The following is a 17,850-nucleotide window of genomic DNA, read 5'->3' as shown; positions in this document are numbered from 1 at the left end:
GGCATCGGGAGGCCGTGACAAGCAGCTTCCAAGCTCTCGGACAACAGCCGCGTCGCGGCAAGACGGAGGGAGAGACAGATCCCGATGATGCCGATCATCCCTCACCGGAGATGAAGGCTGTGGAGATGGTTCGGCTGGGGATCGAACGAGAGTAACGGTAGAGGGAGTCACGGAGGCAATGCCTCCTCTGTCCTGACGCCACAGATCCGCCGAGCTCCAGTAAGGCGCGACGGCGGCGGTGAAACCGACCGTGCAGAGCCACCGTGGGAAGTGACGGAGATGTGAGCAACAACGGCGATTCATCCGGCGATGGGCAGCGACGCGAGACGCCGAGGGGAAACGCCGGCGTCGCTCCGGCAACCCGGGTGGAGCGGCGCCTTCACCGAGAGGAAGGAGGGAGATGAGTCTAGGGATTTCTTTTTTCCCCAAATCGATTTGGTGAAATGGAAAGGAGAGAGAGAGAGTAAGAACCGAGGAATTTAGGAGAAGTCTGGGCCTCTTTTTATTTTTTTGTCTTTGGGCCAGAGGATTTAAATTAAGGGAGTGCATGTTGGGCCTCTTTAATTAAAAAAACAGGTACTAAGAAAATCAATTAGAGAAATGGACTACCTTTGTGTATTAATTCCTCTAAGTTGGGCCACTAGTTAAATTCCACGATGATAAATGAAATTGATGGGTTTTAGTTGATCACTTGTTTAATTTTGTTAAAACCTCCAAATGATTTAAGTCGCTCGAGTAGTTAGCGCTAAAAGACTTTTGCGAGTTAAGGAAGTAAAAGAAGGGAATAGAATGATTAGGATGCATTCATGTTGAGTTCATGTGGCTTAGTAAGCCTAATTAAATATTATTTCTATGATTTCTAAAGGGACGTCTTCGCGCATCGTGTGAATTCAACTCAAGGAGTTTGTTTGGCTAGAGAGATAGCTTTTGAGGTGGGCATTTCTTTCAAAATGTGAACTTGCCTTTTAGCATGATTATGTGAAAATTGTGCTATTTATGTTTTGTCATGCCATTTTATGTTTTATGGATTACCTATCTGTTTGGCTATGCCAATTATGTTTAATCGAATTCGGGTCCCAGTAGGGAAGTAAAGCCTACTCGGACTAGTGTACACATATGGGGATCGTGAGCTAGCTTTCAGTTGGCCGGTCCAGTGACCGTCGTGGAATGTGGCCACATTCCCGGTTCACATACGTTTCAGATATGGTATCTATGTTACGTGATTGCGCAATCAATACTACAAAACAAAAGTACTTTTAGTGACTCGGGCCTTTTAAGTTAAAACCCCGTGCTCACTCAACTGGCTGACAAAACTTTTACGAAAATTATGTTTTTGGCAATGTGCCCACTGAGTATATCAAGTACTCAGCCCTGCATGTTTCTTTTCTAATGTGCAGGTTGAACGTGTACGAGGAGGCGAAGGTGTTGGGTACGATCCTTAAATAAGTAGATAGGTAGCCCAAGGTAGTATGTCTCCATACATACTACTTTGTCTTGGACTTTTCCGCTGCATTAGGATTTTGTACTAGAAATTTATGAGCCTAAACCGCACTCTGACTTTATTTTGGCCTTGATTCACTTTCGCCTATGAGACTAATGTCCTATATTCGACTTATCAGTTATGCTTATCCCACTATATTGTTTTTTTTAAAGTGTTATTTAGTCACGTATAGATGCAATCACTACCACTAGGGAGTTGTGGTCGTGACATTCAAGCTCGTTGGTGGCGTGGTTTCGTGAGGTGAGTGGGCGATGCGGTTTGTGGCTCATGGTTGGGCGGTTCACACAACGTCTCACCTGGCCTGTGATCATAAGTAAGCCTTGGATCGTGGAAGATCTGGACGAGGAGCGCATTGAGCCCAAGTCCCTCGAGGTAGTTCTCGACTTCTGGCAACTTCTTGGTGCAGCTTTGGAGCAGGAGGACCTTATATAATATAAGTATCATTCTTATTTGAGCATCATGCTTTATGTGGGCACTTTATATGAGCATCATTCTCTTTTGATGCACGTATAGTATTGTTTGTTTTATTTTATATATTCAAATAAATGAATAAAATAACAAAAATGGACAAATCGAGTTTATTTTTATTTTTATGAATTGTGTAAAATTAAAAATGCCAATAATTTTTTTAAGGTATAAAATTACACCAAATATATGAAACAAAATAAATAGTGCTAAACGTGTATCAAACGAGAATGATGCTCATATAAGTTGCTCACGTAAAAGTACGTAGCATAACATTTTGAAATATTTTTTAAAATTTTGAACATGAAATTCAAGATGGACTTCATTTAGAAATAAATTATATTGATATTTAATGTTATTATTTGGTTGTCTAAATTATGTTTGATATAATTTTAATAATATTTGGTTGATATGATTAAAAGCAAGAGTAATAGAAAATTGAGCTTATTCATTATAAATAACATAGATTGATTTTAATTGACTAATTACGCAGCAACCATTACCCAGTAATACCCATTGATAAAAACCCATAAACTTGCTTAATCAAGAAGCAGTCGAAAAACTTAAAAGCCCAATGGGCCTTATATTTTAATGCTCATTCATTCTAAGCAGATGCACTGATGCAATATCAGAGATTCACCTCTTTCAAAGAAAACACAAATCAATTGGACATCTATGGCAGATCGACAAGGGATCGACAATCCAATTTCTCAGACTCGTAAGAGTATTCGGTTTAATATGCTCCATTCATTAACTTTCTTATTGTGAAGCTTTCCGTTGTCATGTTTTTCTTCTTATTAACATTAAATTCGCTTCAGTTTTATCCTTTTTTCCGATTCATATATGCAGTATGCTATGCGTTTATGTACCTTCCCAGCTTCATAATTTTTGTAATTTTTGTGGCTTCCGTGTATAAAGTGTATCTGATGTCAAAGATTCGACTTTTTCATGATAAGCGCTTTCAATTTTTGTGGCTTCTGTGTATAATAAAGTGTATCTGATGTCAAAGATTCGACCTTTTCATGATAAGCGTGGGTTGATTTTGCATAACTTGAGATAGTCGTCTTTGAAAATTTGATGAGAGCTTATGGTTCTGAGCTAATTATTGCTATATATTTGAGTTGGTTGAAATTTGGATTAGTATCAATGATCTAAGTGTTCAATGTTAAAGTTTAAATAACTTGTAGTATGGCTTAAACATTTTTGTAGGTTTGCAACAAATTATACTGTGTAATAGGAGTAGTATTATCTTGTAGCTATAATTTGGCCTCATAGATCATATCTACTTACACGACGACTACCAAGCTCAACCTCGTCTCATTTATATGCTCACGGGCTGGGATAGACCGATAGTTCAACTTGTTTCCAACTAATCAATAAGCTTAGTGAACTTATTTTGAAGAGGATAAAGTAGGAGAGAGGAGTGAGTTGATTGTTGCCAAAAAAGGAAACGTCTCACTTAGATTGGGTCTACCAAAAAGGAATACGTCTCAACCGTCTGAATACATAGTACTCCCTCCGTCCCAAGGGAGATGACCCCTTCCTCAGGCGGCACGGAGTTTTATGCACCTTTATTTTTTGTGTAAAGTAAGAGAGAGAGAGAGAGAATAAAGTTGAGATAAATGTGTTTCCATTTTTAATAATGGGTCATCTTGGTTAGGACAAACCAAAAAGGAAAGTGGGTCATCTTTAGTGGGATAGAGGGAGTACTTATCAACACTTTATAATACTAGCAATTTGCCCGAATTAGTAGTGGATTGAGCTAAGACTGGACTTGGGATTCATTTTGATATACAAAGAGTTGATTTGTTGTCACTGGTAAACATGTATGAAATGATCTCTTGAAAGGGACCTAGATATTAGTATTCAATTAGTGTTCCTATCTTTGCATTAGACAATGGCGCAAAAGGATCAAATGTGACCGGGGAGACTAAGAATGAGAGTGGGTCAAGGGTCCATAAGGAAGAGACACATGGAAAGAGCGATGACATCGATCAGAACACTCCAGTTGATGAAGTCAAAGGTCCAAGTGTTGTTCAACGCGTGAAGGAAGAGGTTGAAGCTGTGGTCGGAGCAGTAGTTCACCCCAATAAATAGTACTGATGCTTCTTGATTATAGGAATGGTGATAGTTATTTCATCTCCTCGATGAGTAACATCGTTTTGTATCCTTGATGCTCTATGCTTGAATCTCTTGGATTTGGTTGACTAATCTGCATTTGGAGTTTTGGCCTTGTTGATGAATTTCTTGATGAATTGTATGAGTTATTTAATGGATAGTTCTTGGCAGGCCATGTTTTTCAACATTAAGGTGTCAATGGTGGAGAGTAATTCACATTGCATCAATATAAATAATAAATTTGTTTGTTCTTTTTGTTTGCTGTCAAATAATTTTATAATTTGTGTGGGTGCTTGTCATATACTCATATGTATGTTATTGCGAAGTACTACTCCACTACTATCTGTCACGGACAGATGGAATTTATTCATAGCGCCATATAAAATACTCATTTTAGGTAGATTAAATTTGATTTATTTTAATATTTATCCCAAAAGGTGCAAGTTTGAATGATAAAGAAATATGATAAATATAACTAGTTTTGCCATTGACAACATATCCAGCTTTAGTAAAATCGCAAAAAGTGTATTCAATATTTCCCAAATTCATATGTATGTTCGGTGTTTATAAAAATAGATTTTTTTTATTTTTATTTTGCTTTATCTCATAAAAAATACTTACGTCTTTTCTTTTTAGCAACTTTTTCTTTCGAATAAGGTAGATTTCTTACTCTACTATTAATACTTTAATCACATTTCTTTCTATGTATCTCTTATTTACTCCAATTACTTTTTATTTCTATATTTTTATAGAATAAAATCAATGAATGAATGGAGTAGTAGTATGTTTATTTTTTATAAACAATGGTTATATAACTGGAGCGTGAGGGTTTGATCACTTTCACGCATAGCTTCAAGAAAAAGTATTCACCCGTTTATAATTACTTGTATTATTTTTTGTGTTGTCCTAATTAATGTGAGTCATTTCTTTTTTATCAAACTATAACACAATTATTTTCTCTTTTTTAGCAAACTATATAACACAATTAATTTCTTATATTTAATTATATCAAAACTATAACACAATCATTTTCTCTTTTTTAGCAAACTATACAACACAATTATTTTCTTATATTTAATTATCTTATTTACATTATTCTCTCAAAATTCGTGCTTAAGAGACTGTAGGCGGAGGGAGAGTTTTTCTTTTCTAATTAATTCAGTATATTGTATATAATAACAAGCCCTTTTGTTATTGTATAAAAGAAGAACTATTATGATGGGTCTCCATTTGGCGATAAGTTGTTAACATCTTAATATGGTTAAGTTTTAATCGAAAACTTTTCGTCGTCCTCCAATTTGCAAATATCCCATAATTCCATTTTGATCTACCCCTACTTTTTAACATACAATAAAAATCCTTAACTTCATATGAAATAAAAGCAAAATTAATCCCTAAATTTCCTTTTCTGATAAAATTATTTTTGAAGCAAAATTCCACTAGTGTTTCCCACTTTTATTCGATTCCATTTTTCTCTGTTATTTTGTATAGTTTCCAAGTCTTCGTACCCAAAGTAAACCCTTAGTCAAGAAAGAAAAGACCGATCACCAACCATAGCAACCATTTATATCGAATTAAACACATACATGAAAAATAATTTACTGTACTACTAAACTATATTTATCGAAATCAAACATCTAAAATGCATTTTCAACAAAGTTCATAATTGTTTTCTTTAATCACATAAATAGTAGTATAGGTTATCCTTCATGAATCAATCAAAAAAAATTGTGTCGTGAATCATACTTTTCTTGCAAATATGGAAAAAGCTAAAGATAATTAGTTCCAAAAAATGATAAGAGATGCGACTTTTGAAATTAGAGTGGGTCATGTATGATTTTCCAAGCAACTTCCTGCTTTTAACACAATGTGAATGTATTGGGATTTGAAGGAACAATTATTATAATTATGGCCCATAACTTTCCCAAATTTCAAGAGTTTATACATCCACTACTTTTGTCTTTGCAAATTTAATTAATAATCAAACATTCATTTGCAATTTTCTAGGATCAATTATGTTGCGCTTGGAATTATTTAAAAATTCCCATATGGTTTTATTATTTACATAATATGGATGAAACAACGAAGTACTCCATATAGGACAACGACAAGAGGTTAAACTATACTAGTATTATGATTTAAGGAAATGTAGAAGTATTAAAAAATTTAAAATTTTGGCCGACTTTACAATCATAAAGCAACTCTTAGAATTAGATTATAGTGGTGGAATATTTTTTGAACATGTCCTACAAAAATAATGTTACTTGGAGTAAGTAATAGTAGTAGTATGTTTTGGAGTGACATGCACAATAGATAATGAAACTCGTGACTTTCTCGGCCTATATATTTTTTTAAAAATGAATATTGTTGCTCAAGATAAAGAACATAATAAATAGTGCATAATTGTTAATGAATTATGTAATTTACTAGTATATTCTACTTTAACTAATAACAAATCTAATGTGTTATAGAACAAATACTGCTAGTATATATTGTTATGAAGGAAGACAATTTTATAAATACAAAGTTGAAGAGATAGTTCATTTTAGTTTGTACCCTAATTATATTCTCCACGCACTATTTTTACTATGTATATATACTACTATACTTATCATAGACGTGCTTGCTAATATTGGTGAAGAAGACTTTGTGCTGGCTAAAAGCGTGTCCTCAATTATTGATATTATAATTACTAATTCTTGTCAAGCAATGCATTAATATTAATTAAGACGAATTATTGGCTTAGTCATACAAAAATGTGCATGTAAATCCGTGTCAAATGTGATTTGCCAAGTACACAACATATTTACTCCTCATTTATTAAAATTCATTAAAATTGAATTGTCAACTACAAAAATCAACAGTGATTTTTGAGCAATATCATACTCCATTTAACTCTTAGAGTATCATATACAGACTTAATTTATAACTTATAGTATTAATTTGCTTTCAATTAAATGTAAGAAAAAACAAATAATTAAAATACACAAAATTATTTTTGAAGTAGCATATAAATTTGTTGTAAAATAGTAGTAGAAGATAAATCTACACTAGAGTTTACATTTTGGGTATTCAAATACAAATAGTGAGTTAGATGATTTCCTACACGGCTTTTCTAGTTACTCCATAAGAAAACGCGTGCCCAAATTTGAAGTGGTTAGTTGAGATTAATTTAATTTTGACAAAGTTTTATCTGAAATCTTGTGATTCATATTTCATGATATAATGCTTAAAAAGCTTGTCGGTGATACCCAACACCACCCATCGATGAAATTCATTGGTGTCTGATTAATATTGGTGTTTAATGTTGAAAATAACTTGCAAATTAAAATTGAATACAACCGAAAATGACTCGACTAAAATAGCCCCAATTGTGACGTTTGATACAAATTAAGTAAGATAGTGGAGTATATAATTACTGGATAATTTATAATTTACATAATATTACTTAAGTGCGTTAATTAAATTCAATAGAACTCATTAAATCATTATATTTCAAAGTGGGAACATAACTTTGATTCAATTAATACCTAGAAAACTCAATTAGGATTTCAGTACAAAAAGGTAAAATATATAGGTTTGTGTGATTCAAGAGTAATATGTGTTTATAATTAAATTATGTAATTAATTATTTATATATTATATAAAATTATATAATTAGTTGATTGCATAATCTATTAATAAAACATTTGATTGGCTCTATCGCTATATGCCAAGCATTTAGAGAAAGAAAAATCGACGTGATGAAACGAAAAAACGTGGACCCCATTTTTAAGTAATGGGTCCATATAGAAAATAGTTTCCTAGAAATGCAGCCACAAAATACTAAGAACGTGGGAAAACAAAAGTTGGTACAAACATAAATGAGGAATATTACGTATAATATTAACCTCAAAATGGAGTATATAATAATCTATTATATCCAACTCAATTATACAAGTTGGGTCGAACCAATAATCGGATAGTTCTTGATTAGTGTATGCACAAGAGTTGTGACCGATTACGGAAGTAAATTTAAAGACTAAATTGGAATTCTTAGATTTAGTTTTTTTTATGAATAAGATTTGTTGTTGCGTAAATTATTTTGTCTTCATTTCTATTTTAGTTCAAAACATAGCAATTAATTCATAACATTATTAGGAGGGTAAATTTTAAAAATATAAGAGTAATAAACTAATTGAATGAAGTAATATCCTAATTGAACGAAGTAGTAACCTAATTTGACAGATGATATTTTTCTAATTTGATTTTCGGCTGAGGCAATTAGGTCTTATTTCGTTTGAGATGATAATCAATCCATCTTCAACTATGGGTAAATCCAAAGACGATCACAAGCTCAAGAGCTCATCTTCTTCTGTGCGAGGTGCTTTTATTTCAATTCAATCATTGAATTTGATGGTCTTGTTTCCGCCGATGGTGTAGTACGATAGCGGTGGCGCCAACAGGGGGGTTTGGTGATTCCCGGTGGAATTATGCATTAAGTGGATTATTACTTTAGTTCACTATCAGTTCACCAAAATATGTGTTTACTTCATTGAATTTCAAGTGGATTATTACTTCAGTCCACTAACTTATTTTAATGAGGTTATAACTTAATCAATGATGTTGTAACTTCATCAACATTGACATACAAATACATCACAATAAAAAAGAAATACTTCATTTTTAAAACACTTCACACAGTCTATCCGTTTTAAAATTTGCAAAAATTTAAACAAATACAAATTCAAAGTGAAATGAATATAAACTACTGGAATGGAGTAATAAACCTCATATATTATTTTTAATAGGGATATTGACGTCTAATATCATGGAACTTTCAAAAAGTTGGGTTTTTCCCACGAACTTTGAAATTGGCAAATAATATCACGAACTTTACCCCGAGTTTGTTATTTCTCACCAATGAAAAAATTCCCACAGATAATATTATGATACGGATTTTTTTTCGTAATTTCTCGACAACAATTTTGAGAGCTTCAAGTTTTTCAATCTTTGAAGATAGTTTTTCTTGAAGCACACCCTCCAAAATTGTTCTTCAATCTATTAAAATAACATGAATTTTTTCATTCGTGGGAAAAAACAAACCCGCGGTAAAGTTCGTGATATTATTTGCTAATTTTAAAGTTCGTGGGAAAAACCCAACTTTTTAAAAGTTTCATGATATTAGATGTCAATATCCCTTTTTAATAAACTAATAGAATGAAGTACTCCATCCATCCCATAATAGATGACATACTTGGAAAATGACACGAGATCTTAGGAAATACTATTATTTTGTGTGTTAGGTAGAGAGAGAGAATAATATATTTATATTATTGTGAGGGAGAATTTTTCTGAAAAAAAAATATATGACATCTTTTGTGGGACAAACTTAAAAGGAAAATGTGATATCTATCATGAGACGAAGGAAGTAATAAACTACGACTGTACTTTAACAAAAATGATACTTGATTGAAGTACTTTGAATATCTGATAAAGAATAGAAATTTACGTGGCAAGAATCGCCTGATGTGACAGAATGCACAGTAGGGGATGTTCTACTCATCTACACTCTCCATTAATTTTTATACACTTAAATTATTTTTATTTATTTACATTATGTGCAATATAGATAAGCACAACATCCTTGCATTTTGCCATTACAGGGGATCCATGCCCAAATTACACTACTACCATCTCATCTTCATCCATTGAAAACTAAATCAAGAGCCCTGGTTTGATCTCTAATTCTAAAGCTAATGAATGGATTTGCATATATTAACCAGATACTCAGTATATAGTATTAACCAGATGTGGTGATGAAAATATTAGAGATAAAACAAATAAGGCAGATCCAGTCGTAGGCCACGTCAACAAGTGGGACCACAGATGTGCCGGTAGTGGAGGGAGAGTTGTAGGCCCAATACTTGTTTAATTACGGGAAAATGATTTCGGTATACAAAACAATATAGTAGGAGTAGTGGAATAATTTAATTTACTCCATTAAAATTTACCTTTAAAATTTTCGGTCAATTGCTCTACAAGGTATAGGTCCAAACTTTACCATTAAAATTCTACTCCCTTCCGTCCCATTCCATTCCTTCCCATTTAAGATGACACATTTTCCTTTTTAGTTTGTCCCAACTAAGATGATATATTTTTTTTAAAAAAAACTTTCTCTCTTTAATTAATACACCCAACCACTTTTTCTCACTTCTATTAAGATATTCATTTTTCTTTTTCTTTATATTTTAATACTTGCACCCACATTTTCTCTCTATAATTAAATACTATAACCATTAACTCCTAAAATCCCGTGTCAGCTAAGAAATGTGTCATCTTAGCCAGGACGGAGAGAGTTATAAAATATGGTATGAAAGTTTTATTAGATCGACTAACAGTGTTTGAAAACTCAATAATAAATATGTATGCAAATTTTTATGTTTCGCATATTGTATGAAGAATTTTAATCCGGTGACACTACTGGACATTTTGTAATTCTGGAGTATCTTGGGTGGAAAAAATAACTTATTAAGGTAGTGTATTTATTCTCGTTTTGATTCAGATATATGACATTAAGAAACGTAAAAAAATAGAAACCTAGTTGAATGTATGTTCGTTTTTTATAATAGTAGTATTATTTATTATAATGAAATTTGAGGCTCAATTACCAAATATAATGTAGGTAAATAAAATATGTAATGATCATAAATAGAAAAAGGAAATTTGAGAAATGAATAAAAATATACTAAAATAAAAAAGAATAGTACAAAATTCTTATTTATTTTTTTCCATGACAGATGGCCTAAAATCTTTTTTCCTTCTAAACTTTGAAAATGATCAAACCTAAGTTTCATATATTGAATTAGTAGACCATAAGATCCTAACCTAATAATTTATGAAAATAAATTTCAAAGAATTTAAGATCTCTCTCTCCAATTAAAAACTCATTTTTGAAAAACGAAAAAAAGAAAAAGAAAAAAAAGAAAGAAGCAAGAGCGTGAGCAGTGGCGTTTGTATCGGAGTTGGAAGAGAGAGAAAACTGTGATTTTCTGGAAATCAATCAAATCTCCCTCTCTTCTACCACCCTGCCCTCCTCACTCTCTCTCTCATTCTTTACTTTCTTGCGATCTCCCAATTGAAATTTCCATCCGCCAAATTCCAATCCCGATCAAGCTTTTACCGGCTAAATAACTACACCAACCAACCATCAACCTTTTCACATCTCTCTACGTGAATCTTGTTTGGTCAATGTGGGTTTTGCTTCCCTCTTCAATGGACTGAAGCTTCAAGAACACTGTTTTTAATTTTTTTTTCTTCCAACCTCTTCAGCTGGTTAGTACTACAAATTTGAGCTGCCATTTTTTTTTTTTTTTTTTTTGCATTGGTACTGTGAATTCTGTGATGTTTTCACGTATGAATGTTGCTGGAAGAAGTGGTGTATTCGCTTGTGGTGAATTTTACCTTGTACTCAAATTTTTTGATTGTTGATTTTAATTTATTTGAAAATGTATTTCTGGTTTTAATTTGGTCTTCTAATTTGATTTTTTTGGTATGCGGTTAGGTCTTTCTTAGCTGTGATAGAATAGATGGTGTTAAAGATCTCGAAATCTTGATGCTAATGATCATGTAAATTGGTGGCTGCGTCATGCGAGTTAGTGGGATTAATTTGATCAACATGAGTTGTAGTATTAATTAAGTAGTAGAATATAATTAATCTCGCTGTTATAATCTATTTCCAGTTGTTAGACAGCTCATACATGGGTTTTAGGGTAGATTTTGTGGGAGCACGTCATTTTGGCTGTGGGGGTTTAGTGGTTTTGTGAGCAAGCACTTTGACCTGCTATATGGAGGCTAGTTTTGGGTGTTTATGCTTATGATTCTGAATGACTTTGACCTTTGTAATTGTTTTCTAACGAACATGACAGTTGGTGTAGTTAGTTTAATCTGGCTGTTGCAATCTGTTTCGGGTCGTTACTTGTTACACAGCTGTATTTGCTCATACAGAGATGCTAAGGTTATGATTTATGTCGGCACGTCATTTTATTTGTGAAGTTTAGCGGTTATGTCAGCAAGCCCTTTGCCTGATCTCCGGGGGCAATTTTTGGGTGTTTATGGTTATGATTGTGATTCTGTTTCTGAGGTAGCAAAGTGACTCCGAGCTTTGTAATGATTGTCGAATGAACGTGAGAGTTGGTGCGGTTAGTTTTATGAACATTAGATGTATATAATGAATCTAGTGTTTAATCTGGCTATAATAATCTGTCTCCAGTTGTTAGACAGCTGCATTTTCTGATACATGGGTTCTGGGATAGGCTTTGCGCAGACACATCATTTTAGCCGCAGGGTTTAGTGGTTATGTGAGCAAGCTCTTTGCCTGCACCATGGAGGCAAGTTTTGGGTGTTTATGTTTATGATTCTGAGGTAGAAAGTGAGTATGAGCTTCATGTTAATTATTATTGAATGAGCATGGGAGTAAGTGCGATTAGTTTTATGAACATGAATTGTATACAATGAATATAGTATTGAATCTGGTTGTTAATATTTGCTTGCAGGTGTAAGACAGCTGCATTTGTTCATACACCGGCTTTAAGGTTAGGCTTGATGTGGTGGGTATGGCAATTTAGCTTTGGTGTTTAGTGGTTATGTGAGCAAGCCCTTTACTTGCTTTGTGGAGGCAAGTTTTGGGTGTTTATGTTTGACTGCGAGGTAGCAAAGTGACTCTGATTTTCACAGTAGTTGCCGGATGGCTCGGGGTAGGATAAGAGCAAGGATTCGAAGGAGCCAGCTGTATACATTTGGTTGTTTCAGGCCACAAGCTCCTAAAGAAGATGGCCCGCATGACATCCATGGACCTGGTTACTCGCGAGTGGTTCATTGCAATGAGCCTCGTATGCACGAGCACAAGCCTATTAAGTATTGCTCAAACTACATTTCCACAACTAAGTACAATGTTGTAACGTTTCTGCCCAAAGCGATATTTGAACAATTCAGACGCGTTGCTAACCTTTACTTTCTTCTTGCTGCGGTCTTATCACTGACTCCTATATCACCATTCTCTGCTCTGAGTATGATTGCACCTTTGGCTTTTGTGGTCGGACTGAGTATGGCTAAAGAAGCTTTGGAAGATTGGCGTAGGTTTATACAGGATATGAAGGTCAATTTGCGAAAAGCTAGTGTACATAAAAAAGACGGTTTATTTGGTCTTAAGCCGTGGATGAAGCTTAGGGTTGGAGATATAGTGAAGGTAGAGAAGGATAAATTCTTTCCTGCAGATTTACTGCTGTTATCTTCCAGTTATGAAGATGGAATTTGTTATGTTGAAACGATGAACTTAGATGGGGAGACTAATTTGAAGGTGAAACGATCATTAGAGGTAACACTTCCCCTCGATGATGACCCAACTTTCAATGAGTTCAAAGCGACCATAAAATGTGAGGATCCCAATCCCAGCCTCTACACTTTTGTTGGTAATTTTGAGTATGATCGACAGATCTATCCTCTTGATCCCAGTCAAATTCTCCTCAGAGACTCGAAGCTTCGAAATACAGCCTACATTTATGGAGTGGTGATATTCACTGGTCATGATAGCAAAGTTATGCAAAATTCCACGAGATCTCCTTCTAAAAGGAGTAGGATTGAGAAACAAATGGACAGAATAATATACATACTTTTCAGCTTTCTCGTGTTCATCTCGATCATTAGCTCCATTGGTTTCATCGTGAAGACTAAATATGATTTGCCAAAGAAGTGGTATTTACAAGTTCCAGATAGTGAAGAACTATACGATCCAGGGAACCCTCTGAGGTCGGGGTTCTATCATCTAATCACTGCTCTGATATTATATGGATACTTGATACCTATATCTCTCTATGTGTCGATTGAGGTTGTGAAAGTCCTCCAAGCATTATTCATAAACCGGGATTTTGAGATGTTTGATGAAGAGACTGGAACTCCAGCTCAAGCCCGAACTTCAAACTTGAATGAGGAACTGGGTCAAGTTGATACAATCCTTTCAGATAAAACTGGTACCTTGACCTGCAACCAAATGGACTTCCTTAAATGCTCAATTGCTGGTACTGCATATGGCATGTGCGCTAGTGATGTGGAACTTGCTGCTGCTAAACAGATTGCCATGGACATGGATGGCCACAGCCAAGCAAGTACGCCTCATTCTTGGCGAAAAGGTGGGTGCAGCTTCGGAGAACCGGAAATTGAATTAGAGTCTGTTGTTTCTTCGAAAAATGAAATGGATCGGAGGCATCCCATAAAGGGGTTCAGCTTTGAGGATTGTCGCCTCATGAATGGGAATTGGTGTAAAGAACCCAATGCAGATGTTATCCTACTATTTTTCAGGATACTTTCGATTTGCCACACTGCCATTCCAGAACATAATGAAGAGACCGGCACCTTCACTTATGAAGCAGAATCACCTGATGAAGGTGCGTTTCTTGTAGCTGCGAGAGAACTTGGTTTTGAGTTCTGCAGACGGACGCAGTCAAGCATATTTGTTCGTGAGAGATATTCTCCCTCTGGAGAGCCCGTAGAAAGGTGAGACCATGAATTGATATATCTGTTGCTACTTGGTCTGATCTTCTGATTGACGTCTTGACATATGACATATTTTTGTAAGTTCAGGGAATACAAAGTTCTCAACTTGTTGGATTTCACTAGCAAAAGGAAGAGAATGTCTGTCATCATTAGGGACGAGGATGGACAGATCTTTGTCTTTTGCAAGGGAGCTGACAGGTAAAAAAAATATAATCAAAGAAAGGAAAAGAATATTAGAAACATTGTTCTATTTGCAATTCCTTGTTTACATGAAGGGGTTTTTCTGTATTGATACTTGCTGCTGCTTTTATTTGACTGTACTGAGTGCTATTATACAAACTTTGCTTTGCAGCATCATCTTTGATAGGCTAGCAAAGAATGGTAGAATGTACGAGGAAGTAACCTCAAAACATTTGAACGAATATGGGGAGGTTGGTTTGAGAACACTAGCCCTTGCCTACAAGAAACTTGAGGAAGACAAATATGCTGCTTGGAACGAAGAGTTTATCAGAGCAAAAACTGCGATAGGTGGTGATAGGGAAGCAATGCTTGATCGGGTTGCTGATATGATGGAAAAGGACTTCATACTTGTCGGTGCAACGGCTGTGGAAGACAAATTGCAGAATGGAGTACGACTTATATCTTATCAATGCCTTGAACCTATCAATTCTCTATCTCCCCCATCTTATTTTGTCCTTGTTACATCTGTGCAGGTTCCCCAGTGTATTGACAAACTAGCACAAGCTGGTTTAAAGATCTGGGTTCTGACAGGTGATAAGATGGAAACTGCAATTAATATAGGGTCTGACTCCTAACTATTTAAATTATCATAGGGCAACTCAATAATCAAAGCTTTCAAAATGCTAACCCAGACCTCGTCATTGTGCAGATTCTCTTGTAGTTTACTTCGACAGGGCATGAAGCAGATATGTATAACAACAATGAACACGGATGCATTAGTCCAAGATCCCAAACAGGTACATTCTTTGTCCAGAATATGATCGATATGTGGTGAATTTTATCTATCTATGGAAGCCTTAGTTTTTGTCTTCTGCTCTGTAGGCTGTAAAAGAGAATATCTTAATGCAAATTACCAATGCCACCCAAATGATCAAGCTGGAAAAGGATCCTCATGCGGCATTTGCTTTGATCATTGATGGGAAAACTCTAACTCATGCCTTGGAGGATGACATGAAGAATGTATTCTTGAATTTAGCAATTTGCTGTGCTTCTGTCATATGCTGCCGTGTCTCACCTAGGCAGAAAGCTCTGGTAGAATATATATTCTTGTCCTGGGTCAAAGAAATTCATAATCTGTTGTTTTGCCAATTCTGTTGGATGCGTAATTGTTCATGGTGGGCTCTTTTCCTTGCTCAAAATCTCACAGTTGGCTATGCTTTTGGTCTTTAGGTAACAAGATTAGTTAAAGAAGGAACTGGGAAAACGACATTGGCAATTGGTGATGGTGCTAATGATGTTGGCATGATTCAAGAAGCAGACATCGGTGTTGGCATTAGTGGATGTGAAGGAATGCAGGTTGGTAACAAATCTCTCTTGCATATAAAACTTTATATATGTACAACTTACTAATTTGCTGTCTCGGAATGATGACATTTCTTCCATTGACGCATTATTGTAGCGTTAATTAAGCATATCAAATTGAAATAGAAAGCTAGATATGTTGAAGATTGATTTATCTTGTTGGTGAAAAAATATTACACCACATGCTTATAAATCCCATGAAACTTGTCTTGCTTTTGGTACACGTATTGTATTTGTACGATCCCAAACTGGCTTACTCATCAGCTATTTTCAGGCTGTGATGGCTAGCGACTTTGCTATTGCACAGTTCCGGTTTCTTGAGAAGCTTCTGGTTGTACACGGTCATTGGTGTTACAAAAGAATTGCTCAGATGGTAATTCCTTATGGCCTGAAACATATCACCATAATGCAATGACCGACCATGCTTTCATTTTAACTAGGGAATCCAAATATCTTAATGCAGATTTGTTATTTCTTCTATAAAAACATTGCTTTTGGCCTCACAATCTTCTACTTTGAGGCGTTTGCTGGCTTTTCCGGCCAATCTGTGTATGTCGACTGGTACATGATCCTATTCAACGTTGTTCTTACATCCTTGCCCGTCATTTCGCTTGGGGTGTTTGATCAGGATGTAGATTCTGAAGTATGCTTACAGGTTAGTTTTTCTGCTCTCTCTTCCCCCCACCTCTCTCTCCCTCTCTCTCTGATTGCGTGTTCATGAAAACTGTTGATGCAACTGCAGTTTCCTGCTCTATACCAACAAGGTCCGAAAAACCTGTTCTTTGACTGGTACAGAATATTCGGATGGATGGCAAATGGGCTATACACATCCCTCATCGTGTTTTTCCTCAACATCATCATCTTCTACGACCAGGCCTTTAGGGCTTCGGGCCAGACTGCGGACATGACAGCCCTCGGGACTGCTATGTTCACCGGCATCATATGGGCTGTCAACTGCCAAATTGCTCTAACAATGAGCCACTTCACATGGATCCAACACCTATTCGTGTGGGGCAGTGTCGCCTTCTGGTACATATTCCTATTTATCTACGGGGAGCTGAACTACGCACTTGATGTGAACGCCTTCAGGATCCTCACCGAAGTCCTCGGCCCAGCCCCGATCTACTGGAGCACCACCTTGCTTGTGACCGTTGCGTGCAACATGCCTTACCTCGCCCACATCTCATTCCAGCGCCTGGTGAACCCGCTCGACCACCATGTGATCCAGGAGATCAAGTACTACAAGAAGCACATCCGGGATCATAAGATGTGGAAGGCCGAGCGCACCAAGGCCCGCCACACGACCAAGATCGGCTTCACGGCAAGAGTGGATGCGACGATCAGGCAGTTGAAAGGAAGACTCAACAAGAAGTACTCTCTCAACAATGCTGTTCCACAACAAACTTGATTCTGGATATAGCTTATAGTTTTTCTTGATGTTTTTTGGTGCTTTTTTTTTTATTTTTTTTTTATTTTAGTTGTTTTGGTTTGATCGAAATCTTGTACCTATTTTTCTATTAATTCTTTCTTGATGGAGTGGCAAGTGTAGTGAGAGTTGTCTGTTTGTAGAAATACTAGTTTGTAAGATAACGAATTCAACAAAGGTAGCTACATATTTTCATTTCATTCTTTAATTTTTTGTGGTTATGAGCTTATGACTAAGTATTATGTCGAATTCAATTTTTGTATTACAA

The 17,850-nt window shown here is 35.5% G+C and overlaps 2 protein-coding genes across 3 annotated transcripts; both read left to right on the top strand.

Annotated features, from left to right (window-relative positions):
* Positions 1-2,532: 2,532 nt before the first annotated feature.
* LOC125187564 (uncharacterized) lies at positions 2,533-4,254 on the top strand. Its single transcript, XM_048084179.2, has 2 exons — positions 2,533-2,684; positions 3,861-4,254. Exons 1-2 carry the CDS (start codon positions 2,642-2,644, stop codon positions 4,061-4,063), a joined length of 246 nt encoding a protein of 81 aa, XP_047940136.1. The 5' UTR covers positions 2,533-2,641; the 3' UTR covers positions 4,064-4,254.
* A 6,776-nt stretch (positions 4,255-11,030) lies between these two features.
* Positions 11,031-17,790, top strand: LOC125188765 (putative phospholipid-transporting ATPase 4). Of its 2 annotated transcripts, XM_089058911.1 has the most exons (12): positions 11,031-11,398; positions 12,379-12,453; positions 12,619-14,614; positions 14,702-14,812; positions 14,967-15,243; positions 15,328-15,416; positions 15,504-15,591; positions 15,677-15,886; positions 16,025-16,150; positions 16,431-16,529; positions 16,620-16,811; positions 16,899-17,790. In XM_089058911.1, the coding sequence occupies exons 3-12, from the start codon at positions 12,810-12,812 to the stop codon at positions 17,562-17,564; spliced, it is 3,663 nt and encodes a 1,220-aa protein (XP_088915037.1). In that variant the 5' UTR covers positions 11,031-11,398; positions 12,379-12,453; positions 12,619-12,809; the 3' UTR covers positions 17,565-17,790. The 2 variants fall into 2 exon arrangements, with proteins under 2 accessions (XP_088915037.1, XP_047941769.2); XM_048085812.2 differs by lacking the exon at positions 12,379-12,453.
* Positions 17,791-17,850: the final 60 nt, after the last annotated feature.

Source organism: Salvia hispanica, chromosome 5, assembly GCF_029641045.1.
Source record: "Salvia hispanica isolate PSC_SH4W2 chromosome 5, Shi_PSC_v1, whole genome shotgun sequence".
Classification (NCBI taxonomy): Eukaryota; Viridiplantae; Streptophyta; class Magnoliopsida; order Lamiales; family Lamiaceae; genus Salvia; species Salvia hispanica.
This window is presented reverse-complemented; position numbering and strand designations above follow the sequence as displayed.

Bases quoted from the DNA above. Each gene is read 5' to 3' on its own strand.
- LOC125188765 (XM_048085812.2), top strand. From the start codon at position 12,810: ATGGCTCGGGGTAGGATAAGAGCAAGGATTCGAAGGAGCCAGCTGTAT. The intron at 14,813-14,966 runs GTAAAAAAAATA...TTTGCTTTGCAG, and splicing joins TTTTGCAAGGGAGCTGACAG to CATCATCTTTGATAGGCTAG. The intron at 15,592-15,676 runs GTACATTCTTTG...TCTGCTCTGTAG, and splicing joins TAGTCCAAGATCCCAAACAG to GCTGTAAAAGAGAATATCTT.
- LOC125187564 (XM_048084179.2), top strand. From the start codon at position 2,642: ATGGCAGATCGACAAGGGATCGACAATCCAATTTCTCAGACTC. The intron at 2,685-3,860 runs GTAAGAGTATTC...TCTTTGCATTAG, and splicing joins CAATCCAATTTCTCAGACTC to ACAATGGCGCAAAAGGATCA.